This window comes from Phocoena sinus, chromosome 19 (assembly GCF_008692025.1).
Source record: "Phocoena sinus isolate mPhoSin1 chromosome 19, mPhoSin1.pri, whole genome shotgun sequence".
NCBI classification, from domain to species: domain Eukaryota; kingdom Metazoa; phylum Chordata; class Mammalia; order Artiodactyla; family Phocoenidae; genus Phocoena; species Phocoena sinus.
In genome coordinates, this window is record NC_045781.1 from 16422420 (window position 1) to 16438917 (window position 16498).

General features: G+C 37.9%; 1 protein-coding gene across 1 annotated transcript in view; it reads right to left on the reverse strand.

Moving 5' to 3' along the window:
* Positions 1-16498, reverse strand: part of UBA2 (ubiquitin like modifier activating enzyme 2) — a 31667-nt gene that overhangs the window by 11273 nt on the left and 3896 nt on the right. The window contains exons 4-11 of the mRNA XM_032613857.1: positions 16004-16068; positions 14527-14627; positions 12981-13102; positions 7191-7258; positions 6624-6745; positions 2911-3010; positions 1846-2012; positions 6-99 (exon numbers count right to left, since the gene is read on the reverse strand). Coding sequence (XP_032469748.1) covers positions 6-99; positions 1846-2012; positions 2911-3010; positions 6624-6745; positions 7191-7258; positions 12981-13102; positions 14527-14627; positions 16004-16068 — 839 coding nt within the window. The remainder of the gene's footprint in view (positions 1-5; positions 100-1845; positions 2013-2910; positions 3011-6623; positions 6746-7190; positions 7259-12980; positions 13103-14526; positions 14628-16003; positions 16069-16498) is intronic.

The window sequence follows — 16498 nt, forward strand, 5'->3', positions numbered from 1 at the left end:
CTTACATTTGATATCAAATCTGCTCTTCATATTCATACTGAAAATATGCATCCTGAGGTTTGCAGCAGAGGTGACGAAATCCATTGCAGATGGGTCATCCTGCCAATAATTTAAACAATTTAACAAGTCTCCCCACAAATTTACTCATTTGGCTAGTATTTCTTTCAGAACAGCAGTTTCACACATTTATAACAAGTCAACTAGAACAAGAGATGGCCTCTCTGGATGAGAAGGGGGCAGGGGCTCATCATCAGCTCCTGTGATCCAGGAATGTGGTCTTACCAAGAGCCAGCAGGTTCTAGGAATTCACTCCTGCTTAAACAAATGCACTGGAGACTAAGGGTATAGACCAGAATACCAATTCCATTTATTGATTGTGGCAATCCTTCCCTGGGTCCATCAGTCAACAATAAGGTTGTTTGAAAGTACAGACCCCAGGGAACACAAGCTGTTTTGAGAAAGCTATTTCATTGAAGGCTCAGAAACAGCTGAACTACTCCTTTTGGCTTTCCTTCTCCAAACTCCCTTCATGTACTCCACAGACCTATACTGTTTCTTTTCAGATGTGGCAGGACAATAATTTTCCCTTTACAACTTCTGTTCTTCCTGAGCCTATATCCTAGTCTCTCTAATTAGATTTCAGCAAGGTTTCCGGCTTTGAACTGAGAAGAAACTATCGTAGCCCATAATTCAGAAACATCAAAGTATAAAAGAAAAAGTCATTGATAGGATGTGGGTTCTTTACATACTTATTTGGCTGGCTATGTAACCACAGGCAAATAAACCTCCCTGACCCAATATTCATTAATCTGTTAAATAGGGAAAATTATATAAACATCTTGTAAGGTTGTGGTGAGGATTAAATATGATTATTTAAGAGTACCCAACACAGTGTCCATCAGGTACTTCCCCAGGCAATTGGCTTATCACACCCATTAGTTTCAGAGTTTACTCACAGAGGCTAACAATTCACAGTTCCAAGTTTTGTTATGTAGCCCCTCTGTATAGATGAAAACCTCCCAAACCACTAGTGTAACAGTAACAATGAAAAAAAAATTTTTTAAGTTACTCCTTATAGCACACAAACCCTAAAGACTAATGTTTACAAGACTCCCCCAATCTAAATTTACCAACTTTATTTCAGATGACTGATTCAACCCATCTCAAAATTTGCACATAAAGTTACCTTAGTTTTCTTAAACTGATCAAACTTTTCTCCTTACTTTAAAACTCACAGCAAATCTTTACCAATATATGAACATATAAACTTTATCAGATAAATCATTTACAGCCACAGAAAATATTGACTACAATTAAAAATAAGTAAACTCACCAAATTTCAAAATGTAACATTTAACTGCAAAATACTTTTAAATATTGTTTTAACTTGTAAGAAAAACTACATCTCATTTTTCAATTGAGAAGTTTCTCAGACTTTTAAGAGTTAAAAGGCAATTTTATTACTTTCAAGGCCAAATTAGGCCTATGAGCTGTTGTCTCCAAAAAGATATTATGACTTCTATTAACAAATCTCTATTACGTAAGAAGTTCTCTTAAGCCTATCTGCTTAAGTCAGATAAACATTTTACTCCATTAAAGTCACATTTATAAACCATGAACACGTGAGAATCTAAAATGAGGTTTTATGATATTGCTTAAATTCACATATAGAAAATTCATAGTTCAATGTAGTAATTAGAGATGAAAACATCCAAACAAAAATCAACATGTCCTCAAAATCTGGTAGAATAAACAATACCCCCAAATTACTAGGTTCTGGTACAGCTCAAGAACTAAAATATACATTTGATATACAAGTAATTGCCCCACATTTTCAAAACAAACCTTGTCCCATATAAGCTCAGCTCCATCTCCCTTTTCTGCTAAATGAACTCTCAAAGTCTCAATGCTCTTTGAAAAAAGACGTGCATAGCTCTTCACATCTAGAACTTGCTGGTCTCTCAGACCTAACTGTGGTTCATTTTGTTGATCTGATGCATTGGTTTCTTCTCCTAAAGAAAAAAATATTAGAAATTTCACTATTAACATCATTCCTCTACTCTGTTTAACAATTCAATACCCGACGATAAGAAAATCAAATAATATGAAACAAATTCCATTAAAGTAATTATCACTATGATACACTTATGTGTACAAGAAAATCGCTAATATTGATATGGGAAAGGTGCAAGACTGTCTCAGAACTTCATAAGGAGATTACTAGAGGACTCAAGAATATAATGTAGATAAGATAATAATCACTATGCCCAGAACGTAGTTAGCATTCAGTAAGCGGAAGCTATTAGAGCAATAATTGAATTGGGCCATAAAGTGACGTATCCGTTACTGTAGATAACTGGAGAAGACTGCTCCAAACTGACATCCTAAGTCTCCTGGTACCTTTTAAGTTCCACTATGCTGAACACTGCTGTGCAAAACAAGCTGAGACACAATGTGTTGAAGGAGAGTGGGTAAGGAAGCAGTTACTACTACAATAGTTTTTCTTGCACTTAAAGTTATAAATAAGTTAAAGGAACAACACTTTATGTCAGGGAAAATATGAAACAACTAAATGTTAACTGATAAGGGACTAGTTAAATAATACTGACTGAAAAGAGCAAGTCAGAGTATATAAATAGTATGATTCCATTTACGGAAAGTGCATATACAACTGCCTGCGTCTACGTGCACGGAGTTATCACCAAGACATTCCCTAAAACATTAATAGTAACTATTTCCCTAGGTGATGAGATTTCCAGTGATTTTCCTTCTTCATACTTTGCTGAACTGTCTGAATTTCTTACCATGGGTGTATACCACTGTATATCAAGAAATGACAGGGCTATTTAAAGACTTTAGGTTAGAGAATTTCCAATTTAGGTATCCCCAAAACAAAAATGTATCCTTTACCTTGACTTTGCACTTCGGCCCAATCCAATGGAACTGGAGGTTTCCTTTTCCGCCACAGTTTGTCCATTGTCAACAGATACCTGATATCATCTTTAAAAAGCTAAGATAGAAAGAAGGGAAGAAGGAAAGAAGGAAAGGAAGAAAGGTAAATTCCATGAACCCTACAGTCCCTATGCTGATAAAATATAACAAAATTCCCCTGCTGATTTACTTTAAACATTACACTATAAAATCTGATTTAAAGAACACATGTTATATACCGGTAGGTTAACAATTCTCAAAGGGGCAGGGGGAGCTTAAACCTTTGTGTAAAAGGGAATTTTACACAAAACCCCTGTATGTGAAAACAGTTAAAATCAGAGACGCTGGTGAAAGCAGAGTAAGGGAGCTCTGAACTGTGCTGACTGACCCTGACCTCCCAAGTCACCTCCCCTAAATTAGCTCCTCAGATCAGTCGAAAGCACAATCATACCATTCAAGCAGACTAAGTGAATACACACCAACTCCATAAGAACTGAGCCTAAAGGTACCAGGTAGCAGTATCTCCAAGTTTGTGGGTACATACCAGTAAAGCACACACATTTAAAAAGGGCTCAAAAACAGAATTTCTTAACCATCTGCAACATCCCTGAAATGTGCTCCCGCCCCGGCAAATAACCTCAAACACACAAAACAATTCCTATTTCGAAAATAAAAACATAAACATTACCACATGTAGACTGAGAGACCATCACATGAATCACACTTCCTATGTGGCAGAATATCAGATGATTTTAATAGTTTTACCTTTTCCTTAGCTATATTTTCTATTGTTGACTGATTTATTCCACAGGTTTGTTGCATGTACCGGGTATGAATTTAGATGTGGCTAAGTTAAAAGAACTATTTCTATCAAAATATACTCAATTCAATAAATATTTATTAAGCATCCTTAATCTTTGAAAACCAGCCAAATATACAACTAATTAGAGTACAACTCAGTGTGAAAACCACACAGTTCTGAGTACTGTAAGTTTTTAAAAATATTTATTTATTTTTGGCAGTGTTGGGTCTTCATTGCTGTGTGCAGGCTTTCTCTAGTTGCGGTGAGCGGGAGCTACTCTTCGTTGTGGTGTGCAGGGTTCTCACTGCGGTGGCTTCTCTTGTTGCGGAGCACAGGCTCTAGGCATGTGGGCTTCAGTAGTTGTAACATGTGAGCTCAGCAGTCGTGGCTGATGGGCTCTAGAGCGCAGGCTCAGTGGTTGTGGCGCATGGGCTTAGTTGCTCCGCAGCATGTGGGATCTTCCCAGACCAGGGCTCGAACCCGTGTCCCCTGCATTGGCAGGTGGATTCTAACCACTGAACCACCTGGGAAGTCCCTATCTTCACACTCCTGGCTCCTTCTATAAACCTATGAATCTCAACCAAATCCCTAGTCTAAACTGCTCTATTTACATATAGAACCACCTGTCATCTCGCTAATATCCGAGAAGAATCTCAAAATTAATTCTATCACCTTCCCCTCTTCCCCAACCCCCACGCACACATCTGTTTCCCACCCTACCTATCTCAGAGAACGGCACCTCTGTTCACCTGCTGCCCAGCAGGAAACCAGTTAGTATTATTCTTCGTTCCTGACTTTATACATACAAAGTCCTGTTGAGTCTAACTTTTCCTCCACACTCCACTGGGAATGCAGATGGGTTGTACTTCAGATTACTCTGGCATTGCACAACTCCAGAAGGCACTGTCCCATATTGGTTACAAGAGGAACATCAGGTCCTACAGTAGTGCACTGCATACTTTCTATACCTTACACACTACCCTTTAATGGATTCCCACTGTCTTGGTATAACATCCTTATCGTGACCTAGAAAGTCCTGCCAGATCTAACCTCAGCTTACCTTTCCAGTCCTCTTTCCACTCTCCCGTTTAATGGGAATTATTTCAGTTCTTCAACCTGAAACTTTCTTTCTATATGCTGCACACTCATCTCCACCCTTATTCTTTGAAGTCTTGAGTTGAAATGTCAAGACTTTAAAGAAGTCTTGACAGCCTCTGGACAGCCTCTTCTGAACCCTCATACTAGGTTTAATAATAATGTTTAATAATAAGTGGGGTTAAGTTTACTTATTATTAGAGGGTTCCAATGCATCAGAACTTAACGTCTTAACACCCTGAACTTGAAATTCCTTGTTCGATGTTTGACTTCCCTTCTAGATGCTGAGTTCCCTCCCTAAAAAGAGCTGGGACCCTAATTTCTGTCTTTCACCACTAAATCCTCTGTACTTAAAGTGGCCCCTGGCACACAGCAGATGCTTAAAGTTACCTGCTGAACAATGGATTGGAGAGGTACTTCAGATTATTCTGGCATTCAACTGCTGCTCAGGTTGGAATGGAAATAGGTATATGGATACTAGTTTGGAAAACACTGTCGATATCCATATCAGAGTTAAGTGCATTTGATTTTAAGTATAATCAAAATAAAAACCATTTTCTAAGGTAAAGGCTGTAGTGAGGAAATAAATGCAGTAGGTTTAAGAAAGTCAACCTGTGACATGTATTGTCACTGAGGAAAAATGAAATAGAAGCTGGAGGGAACAGTAGGCCATTTGCTTAGGACAACAGGACGTGTGCATGTCAGAAAGCAGACAGGCGGAACCAGGAGACTCAAGATGCAGGGGAGAGAGAAAATACTATTTGAAGAAAAAGGTACAAGATGGAAAAATAGCAGGTGGAAGCGCTAGCCTTTACTCAAAGGGATTTCTCTCAAACAGGAAAGAGCTAGTAAGAACCTACTGTATAGCACAGGGAATTCAGTACTCTGTAATGACTTATATGGGAAAAGAATCTTAAAAAAAGTGAATACACGTATATGTATAACTGACTCACTTTGCTGCACACCTGAAACTAACACAACACTGTGAATCAACTATATTCCAATTTAAAAAAAATTTTTTTTTTTTTTTGCAGTATGCGGGCCTCTCACTGTTGTGGCCTCTCCCGTTGCGGAGCACAGGCTCCGGACGCGCAGGCTCAGCGGCCATGGCTCACGGGCCCAGCCGCTCCACGGCATGTGGGATCTTCCCGGACCGGGGCACGAGCCCGTGTCCCCTGCGTCGGCAGGCAGACTCTCAACCACTGCGCCACCAGGGAAGCACCCACGCCCCGCCAAAAAAAATTTTTTTAATTAAAAAAAAAAAAAAGAAGCAGGGAAAAGAGAAAAGACTTTTAAAAACACAGATCTGAGGGCCTAGTGAGCCATAATTAGGTAGACCTAATTAAAGCAATCGTACAGATTTCTCTAAAAATACTGAGCAAACAATATATAAAATGAAGAGGAATTCACCCAAGAACACAGGCTTAGGGATTCAAGAGCAATTTAGAACATGTTACCCAAACTCTCAATAGAAGATCTGAGCAGCAAAGGGATATAAGACGAGAAACAGCAGGAACCAAATGTCAGTTATATAAAGAAAATCAAGAAGTTCAGTGAAATTGAGGGAAGGAAAGACAACCAAGAGTGAATAAGCAAGCCTCTGTATTTTACCTTCTATAAAGATGCTATACTGATTTAGTATTGATGTTAAAATTTCAAACCTGTTTATCCCACCTGCATCAATGAATTCACTAAGACAGCAGTAGGCATAAAAAGAAGTGTAATTCAATCATGTACTAGTTTAAAACAGAGTAACAAAAATCTATCTACAATTATAAAAAAAAGTAAACCTAACCTTGGTAAAAAGTTTAACTGGATCATATCCAGTTGATTTAGCCCATTCCTTGGTGGAAATGCGTTTAATGTCACCATCTTCATTAGATGCTCTGGCTCTGGCTTCAGCTTCCATTGGTTCCCCTACAAAACAAACACCATTTTATATTCAACTGTAGTTAGTATAGTACTAAGCTCTCATCTACCCTTAGGGGAAAAGAGAGTCACTCATGGAGGTCACCAGCATCTGACACATTCTGAGTTCAAGGAGACAGAATTATAATATGCTCATCACCATCTTTTTCTGCCTCAGTTTCTGAAGGCCATATGTAGAGCAGTTCCAAGTACAGACCTATAATCAGATCTGGGAACAACTCCTGGCTCTATTTACTAGATTTGTAAAACCTCCTTGCACAGTGTTTCCTCACAAGTAAAATGGCAGTACCCATTTTTAAAAACACATCTTAAATACATATTATCTAGCACATAACAGCAATTATTCCCCCCTGCATTAAGCTATCAATATTAAATTAGCAAAATAAAGATAGTGCTCACTAATAAGAAAATATACTCCAACTAGTTTACTCACAGGAAGCTTCAGGGTCAGCTCTGTCAGGAGACACTTCTTGATCAGCATCTTCTTCCCCAAACAACTGGCTATAATTTAAGAATAGTAAATATTTATGTACAACAAAATACTCTGAACAAAGGTTAACTTTTCCTACTTTTCTCAAAAACAACTAATTTAGTTATCTCAAATCTTTAGTAGGGATGAAAAATAAACAACTGACAAATTATGTTCCATAAACGTATTAAAACAATCTGTTTAAAACAGCTTGCAGGGACTTCCCTGGTGGCACAGTGGTTAAGAATCTGCCTGCCAATGCAGGGGACACGGGTTTGAGCCTTGGTCTGGGAAGATCCCACATGCTGCAGAGCAACTAAGCTCATGCGCCCATACTGAGCCTGTGCTCTAGAGCCCACGAGCCACAAGTACTGAGCCCATGTGCCACAACTACTGAAGCCCACACGCCTAGAGCCCATGCTCCGCCAGAAGAGAAGCTACCGCAATGAGAAGCCCACGCACCACAACAAAGAGTAGCCCCGCTCGCCACAACTAGAGAAAGCCTGCACGCAGCAACGAAGACCCAACGTAGCCAAAACTAACTAAATAAAAAAAAAAAAAAAAAAACTGCTTCCATTCTCATTTCAACCACAACACAGGCAAGGCTAAATTTTAGTTTATTTCTAATTTTATTCTATTTATTCTATAAAATTCTAATTTTATTTCTAATGAATTATTAGTTCATTTCTGCCAGCTAGGCTCTGCAAATTCCTATGTTAAAAATCTTTGATCAAGAGACACGTGAGCAGCTCTTACATTCCAACATGGATAATATTCCACTGCCAGAATAATAATTGTGAAGTATACCTGCAGCTAGCTGTTAAACAAATACTGACCCACCTATTATGTGCGAGGCACTGGTCTAGGTGCAAGAAACTCAGCAGTGAATAAGATGGTTTTCTTTTATAAGAAATAACAGAAAAGTATTAAGCTGAAATTCTCTTTCGTTAAGCAAGTTATCCTAAGAACTGTTTAATAACTTTCCAACCATTCTTCAAGCACATAACTTATAACTTATAATAAAGCTATCTTAAAAAGCTATGTTTTTTTTTTTTTTTGGCTGCAACACGCGGAACTTCCCCGACCAAGGATCGAACCTGTGCCCCCTGCATGGGAAGTACGGAGTCTTAACCACTGGACCACCAGGGAAGTCTGATAATAAAGCTATCTTAAAGAAATCCTTTGCACAGTAAAAATCTCAAAGATCCTGATACACTTCACAAGAAAATGGCCATTTGTCTCCCACACTGGTTGTGCCCCAAAATACAGCCCCACAACAGCATATGAGAGTTTCTATCGACTTACTTCCTCTCCGGACCTAATGTTCTGCGCCAAACTAGCAAGTATAAAATAGTATGTTACTGTGGGTTTATTCATGATTTTGCAAGTCAATCATAAAGTTAAACACTATCTTCATTTGCTTATTGCCTATTTGGGTTTCCCTTTAAGTGAAAAAATGTCTGTTAGTATTATTTTGTCAGGTTGTCTTTTTCCTATTGATTACAGGAATATATTCCAGATCACAGTTTTAGTTGCTTATATGTTACAGCTATTTCATCCCATATAACAGCTTATAATCTATACATCATTTAATGTCTCTTGATGATGAAACACTAAATGAATTTGAATGTATCAATCCTTTATTTTATAATTAACACTTTTGTATCTTGAGAAATTGTTCCTTAACCCCAAAGATAAAGATTTTCTTCTATATTAGAAAAATTTAAAGTTTTGTCTTTCACATCTGAATAATTAATCCACTTGGACTTAATTTCTATATATTGTTAATTTACACATATCGTTTGAAGTAGAGAATACAATTTTTTTCCACATTGGTAGTGAACTGCCTTCCCTTCTATTTAGTCCCTTCTTTCATCTGGGATCTACTGTGCAACCTCAGTTACAGTCTGTTTTTCTATCCCTGCACCAGCAACTCACTAAATTATTTTTACCTTATATTAAATCTTGAAATCTGTTAGAGCAAGTCCCCTCAACTTACTCTTTTCTAAGAGTGTTTTGGTTCCGCTTAGGCTTTATTCTTCCATATAAATTTTAGAATCAGCTGAACAAGTTCCAATAAAATCCCTGATGAGATTTTAATTAGAATTGCATTGAATCATATCAATATTTTATATATACAAATTAGTATAAACATATTTTTTGCTCTGTCAGCTAAGAGGGCCTAAAAGAAATGGCACCCCAGAACTATGCCTAAGCACTTGCATCTTGGTTGCTAGTATCATTCTTCAATTAAAGGAACCAGGGCTCCTTGAAGAAATGTCTAATTCTAGAGCTGAAGCAGGAAACATAAAAGATGAGCGTGGAGCATCTTGTAGTACCAGAAAGTAAGGAATTGCTCCAAAAAACCCCGACACATTGATGGCAGTATATCAAAGAGCACAAGGCCAACTGAAGAGCTCCCAGTGGCCAAAGCTGGAACAATTTGAGCAACAAAATAAAACAGTATTAGATTATAACCGAAACCATATTCATTATCAATGAGTCCACACTGATATCAATAAATGGGTGAGAAGAGACAGGACAATATAGAAAGGGGAGGGAGTAACTTTACAGTGGAGAAAACAAACACTACCTTAAAGTAATCAAGGCCTACACTAATAGTCATAAAACATGTTGACAGCATGTACCCTTCATATGATATGATGAAAATGGCACTTTACCTCTGTGATCTTTCTCCCAAAAATCCATAACCATAGTATTATCAAGAGAAAAACATCAGACAAATTCCGACAGTGGGGCATCCTAAAAAATACCTGACCAGGGACTTCCCTGGTGGTGCAGTGGTTAAGAATCCGCCTGCCAATGCAGGGGGACACGGGTTCAATCCCTGGTCCGGGAAGATCCCACGTGCTGTGGAGCAACTAAGCCCGTGCGTCACAACTACTGAGCCTGCACCCTAGAGCCCGCGCACCGCAACTACTGAGCCTGCGTGCCTAGAGCCCATGCTCCGCAACAAGAAGCCACCGCAATGAGAAGCCTGTGCACCACAATGAAGAGCAGCACCCACTCGCTGCAACTAGAGAAAGCCTGCATGCAGCAACGAAGACCCAATGCAGCGAAAAAAAAAACCTGACCAGTACTCTTCAAAACTAACAAGGTCATCAAAAACAAGCAAAGTCTTAAGAAACTGGCACAGCCCCCTTAAGGTGGGCCTAAAGACATAACTAACTATAATGGGGTATCCTGGAACAGAAAAAAAGACACTGGGCAAAAACTAAGGAGAGTTAAATAAACTATGGACTTTGGTTAATAAATAATGTATCAATATTGGCTCATTGTTATGTACGTATCAGGTTAATAAATAATGTATCAATATTGGCTCATTGTTATGTACGTATCACACTAAGATGTTAATAACAGGAAACTGGGTTTGGGAACTCTGTGCTATCTTCTCAACCGTTCTGTAAATCTGAAACTGTTCTAAAAAGTCTATTAAAAAAGAAAAAAAATGTTTGCCAAGTAAATAAAGCTTGCAAGTGTATTTCTTGTGAAAATTTGTTGTTATACCATTATATGTGTACTTTTCTGAGTGATTATACCTTAATCAAAAAATAAAGAAAACTAATGTTTGCTGTAGATTTCTAGAAAATATTTTTTATCAGGTTGATAAAGTTCTCTTCCTAGTTTACTAAGAATTTTTGTCATGAAAAGGTGTTTGCTAAATTTTACCAAATGCTTTTTCGACATCTATGAAGATTATATAGTTTCTCTTTAAATTCTTAATGAAGTAAATGCCACTTATAGATTTTTCTAGTGTTAAACCATGCTTGCATTCCTGGAATAAATACAGCTTGGTTATGGTATACTTTTGTTTTACACCATTCTAGATTTGTATGCTAATGTTTTGTATAGGATTTTTTCATCTACATTTATGAATGAGAATGTCTCACAATGTTCCTCTTATAACAGCCTTAACTGTTTTGTTTTGTTCTTTAAATAATGTATGTAGGACATCCCCGGTGGCACAGTGGTTAAGAACCCGCCTGCCAATGCAGGGGTCACGGGTTCGAGCCCTGGTCTGGGAAGATGCCGCAGATCCAGGAAGCCTGTGCACCACAACTACTGAGCCTGCGCTGTAGAGCCCACGAGTCACAACTACTGAGCCTGCAAGCCACAACTACTAAAGCCCACGCACCTAGAGCCCATGCTCCGCAACAAGAGAAGCCACTACAATGAGAAGACCGCACACCACAACAAACAGCAGCCCCTGCTCGCCGCAACTAGAGAAAGCCTGCGTGCGGCAACGAAGACCCAATGCAGCCAAAAGTAAATAAATACATAAGTAAATAAATAACAAAATGGCCTCTCTTAAAAAATAAAAAAGGTTATTTATTTATTCATGCATGCATGCACGCAGTGCCTGGTCTTAACTGGACTCTTAGTTGCAGCATGCATGCAGGATCTAGTTCCCTGACCCAGGATCGAACCTGGGCCCCCTGCATTAGGAGCACGTAGTCTTACCCAGTGGACCACCAGAGAAGTCCCCAGCCTTAACTGGTTTTGCTATCAAAGATATGATAGCCCCTGGGGGCTTCCCTGGTGGCCCAGTGGTTGAGAGTCGGCCTGCCGATGCAGGGGACACAGGTTCGTGCGGTCCGGGAAGAGCCCACATGACGCGGAGTGGCTAGGCCCATGAGCCATGGCCGCTGAGCCTGCACATCCGGAGCCTGTGCTCTGCCAACGGGAGAGGCCACAACAGTGAGAGGCCTGCGTACCACACACACAAAAAAAGATATGATAGCCCCAAAACATGAAGTATTCCATTTTTTTAAAAAGTTTCTCTGAGACTTTATATAAGATTAGAATAATATATTCCTTGCAAATTTAGTGGAAATCACCTATAAATTCACATAGGTTTGGTGCATCAGAGAAATTTAAACCACTGATTAAATTTCCCGAGGGAGGCTTTTATTTCTTTTTGAGTCAGTTTTCTAAGTTTTTAAAATGAATTTATCCAATCATTAAGTTTTTTAAATGTACTGACATAGGGACTCCCCTGGTGGTCTAGTGCTTAAGAATCCACCTTCCAATGCAGGGGATGCGGGTTCCACCCTTGGTCAGGGAACTAAGCCCACACGCAGCCTGAGTATGAGGGCCACAACTAGAGAGCCTGCATGCCACAGCAGAGGATCCTGCATGCCGCAACAAAGACCTACCGCAGCTGGGGGTGGGGGTGGGGGGAATATGTAGTGGCATAATCTTTTATTATCATCCCTTTTTTCCCCCTTATTATTCTAATCTGTGTTGAGATTATATTCCCCACTTAGTTATCTATCCCCCTCTCCTTTTTATGATCAAACTTGCCAACTTATTTTTTGCTCTTACCTCAATTATATCGTTCCTTCTAATTTTTTTGACTTTATGTTGTTCTTTTTCTAACATAAGTTGGATGCTTTGCTCATTAATGTTCACCTCTCTTCATGTGTGTAAGCCTGTATCTTTTCTTCCAACTACCACATTCAATGTATCCTACAAGTTCCACATGTAGTATTTTCAGTATTATTACGAAGTATTTTCAACTTCCATTATTTCTTTTTTAACCAATGAGTTACTTCTAAGTATGTTTTAGTATTTCCAAATACATAGATTTGTATTCATTTAGTTACATGCCTGTCTCCAGTCAGACTAAGCTTCATCATCATAAGTACAATTTCTCCAAGGTATTTAAATAAGAATGACCCCACTGTCCATTATCAGTACTAAAAATATGCCCAGAAATATATATACTCTTACTTGAACAAATATTTTGCCCAAACGATGCAATGAATAGGTTCTGAAGGTGTGTTACGAATTGTACAGCCAGGAAAAGTTCTCTGGGTTGGTTTGGGATGACATTCGTAACACTCAGTCACACCCTGCAAAGTAAGGACATGAGAAAAACATTTATCCCATCATGGTGGCTTCTCAATATTGTAATATAATCATAAACATTTCATTCATCTATATTCCAACTGTCAAGAAAATTTTAAAATATTAGTGACTCCAAAATCCTTACTTTACAGATAAGGAACTACAACATAAAAGTTAATTGAATCTACCATAGTCACAGCTAAGACTAAGCCAGGACTTCTCTGATTCCTGGCCTGGTGAGGAGAAAATACAAGTTTACCTTGATCACACTAAACAGACAGGGAAAGACAAATAACTTTCCAACCAATTATCTCTCAAAGTTGTGAAACTCAGTTATTTAAATATTATTTATAGATTTACCTTATAAGCTCCTGAAGATTAAGTGAATTTAAAGCATTAATTTCCAGATCTATCCAGATACATGGAAAAATCCTAAGCATTACCAAACCAAATACTCTTCATTTCGTTGCTAAAGGGTTATGTTTAAAGTTATACTGTAAGGAATCCTTGAAAGAAGTCCACGGCACCTGAGATAATTTTCTAAAATTTAGAATGAATATTCTTTATCTTGGCAATTCTCAATCTCAGTCTTAACACATACTAGTGTCTCAGGATCACGGTAAAGACCCCAAACCTGCAAATAATATTTTAATATAAACTGCAGCAGATGAAGTGTTTTCTCCTTAATGCCATTTCTGGTGTCCTTCCAATATGCTTTCTTGGGGGCAGTGATATGGCAAGCAGTCACCCCTCATAAACTGATATTTATAAGTCTTTGTAGAATGATATAAATTAAGCTTTCGAAGAGTAATATTAAACAGTAAAAACAACTGAAGCACAGCCACAATTTTCAATATGGAAAAACCGCCAAAGAGCAGAGAAAAATACCAAATTTCAAGTAGAGTTTAATTCCTTTTATTTTCAAAACCTGCAAAATGATTCTTCAAATGTATCTATGTTTAATTTCTTAAAAGAATTCAAAGAAAAAAGATTTGAGCAGCAAATGAATAACAATGCTGAGATTGTATAAAACTGGGTTTATGAACACACGTTTGTTCTTATTCTCTAGTTTTATCTAAATATTTGAAATATCAGTACTCACAAATACTCCAAAATTTTTTTTCAAAGTACTCTTCAGATCTATAAATCCAGACTTTAGACAAGTAACTTTTCAGAAGGCTGGTTTACCACATATCAACTACAACATGACATGTAGTCTCACGGCTACAAAGAATTTAAAAAGGCAAGTTTATTATGCTTGCCAGCCTAAGGATTTTAATATATAAGCTACATGAAACAAAATAGCACAGAGCTAAAAGATCTTTGCCCATATATCCAAAGTTTACTTCTTCCCTCCTTAAGGTCCCAAATAAATGTTTGGGAAGCAAAAAACAAACCAAACCAAACCAAACCAAAAAAAGTACTTTACCTTTTTGATAGTGGTTACTTGCCCAAGATAACCAGCAGTTCCACTCTCAATAAGAGGGACATCAGCTGCTAGACACATTCTATTAACATGGTTTCGGGCAGCTGGAAGAAAAATACTAGTTAACAGGAGTTTACAAAAAAAAAAGAAAAAAAGAAAAAAGAAATTATGTAGTTACCTTTAATTAGGATGAAATTTACCCAAACCATTTTTTATTGTTTTAATTTCATGTACAACTTTCTTATAGCTATGACCAGAGCAATACAAGTGTTATAGACATTTAAGAGACATTCAACAAAATTTCAAAGGTAAGAAATTTATATCACAAATTTACTGTAGGAGAAGCACCCCTATATATTACTTTTTAATACCAAAGTGCCATCTTCCTCTTCTATTGCTGTACCTACTTCTATTAAATATGGCTAAAACATTGTTTCAACATTTTCCAACCCCTTAACTTGCTCTTATTCCAATAAAATTATCAGGTAATACATGGAAGTAAATGGAGAATGTGGAATATCAACTTTGGAACTATTTATCTTTTTTTTTTTTTTTTTTTTTGCCTCACGGCATGCAGGGTATTAGTTCCCCGACACCTGCAGTAGAAACTCAGAGTCTCAACCACTGGACCACCAGGGAAGTCCCAACTTGGAACTATTAAGGCAGTTTAAGGTGAGGGGGAAAAAGATGAGTCTGGTTAAGAGTTATCCTCTTTCTAATGCTACTTTGTATGTTTTTTCTTTTGATATTTCTGGCCCCAAATTGTTACAAACTCATTTGACAGATGTACTTTTACATGTGGAAGTAGTTACAGAAAGAGTATTTTAAGTTATTTTCACCCCACATTCCAGACACAAAGATTTGTAAACAATAACTGACTATATGATACTTGATTATACGAAATATCACCAACTTGTGTAAAGTTTAAATGGTCCAAAATGTGTACACGTAATAGGATCCAGTCTGATATATTTCAGCACCAGATATACCCAAAATAATTCAAGAGCCATGACTTCTATGCTAACTTTGACATCCTATTGCCTTACTCTCAAAACAGTGGTTTTCAGTCTTCATTGCCCTTTAGATCATCTGGGGAACTGTGAAAAAATATGATCTTTAGGTCCCATTTACAGAGTTTGACTCAATTGGTTTTGGGTGAAATTTGGGCACTGATATTTCTTAGATCTCCACATTCGCGAAGGAAGTCACACTGTGCTTAAGTGCTGGGATAATCTGAAACAAATATACATGCACGCAACCTATGCATCATCCTCTTTAATGATTTTAACTTCCCCTATATTCACATTAGTTCTAGTTAAAATTACAATCAATTGGCAAGCTTTAAACCTGATCTTACTTCCCTTTAGGTCTTTTAAGTTCTAACTCATAAGGACATATTTTAATTAACACTAATTTTGTAAACAACCTTGTTATGGAGGAAGGGAAATACTTAGAATTAAAAGTATTAAAATAATCTCACCTCTGTTATCTAAAGCATTCATAACCAATATAAATTGTCGAAAAAATTCCACATTATAGTCAGGGCTACAAAGTAAAACAACAACAAAAAAAAAAGGTCACCAAAACAACCGGCCTTACACATGAGCTTCACAGTATAATACAGGGTCCTAAAAAGCACATTAAAGTAATAAAAGTACAAAAATAACTGATATTAGGGGTCTCTACAATATAGATAGGTTTGATTTTTCCCCAAACACCAGAAACAGATTTAAACCACACATCTGTTTTGGCCAGCTACCTCGGGCACAGAGCAGAATCTCAAACTGGCATGACTTCGAGTCCCACCAGGCCTTCTTGGGGCAGCAAGTGCCTGGGAACATACAAAGAATACATTCCCAGGATCTGCCTGGCCTGCAGCTTCACCTCACATGGTCAGGATCAGGCAGGGTTCAGGCCCCTAAGGTCCCTGCTTTTAGCAGCACTGGGAAAGCAACACAGGGTAAGGAGGTTGTAG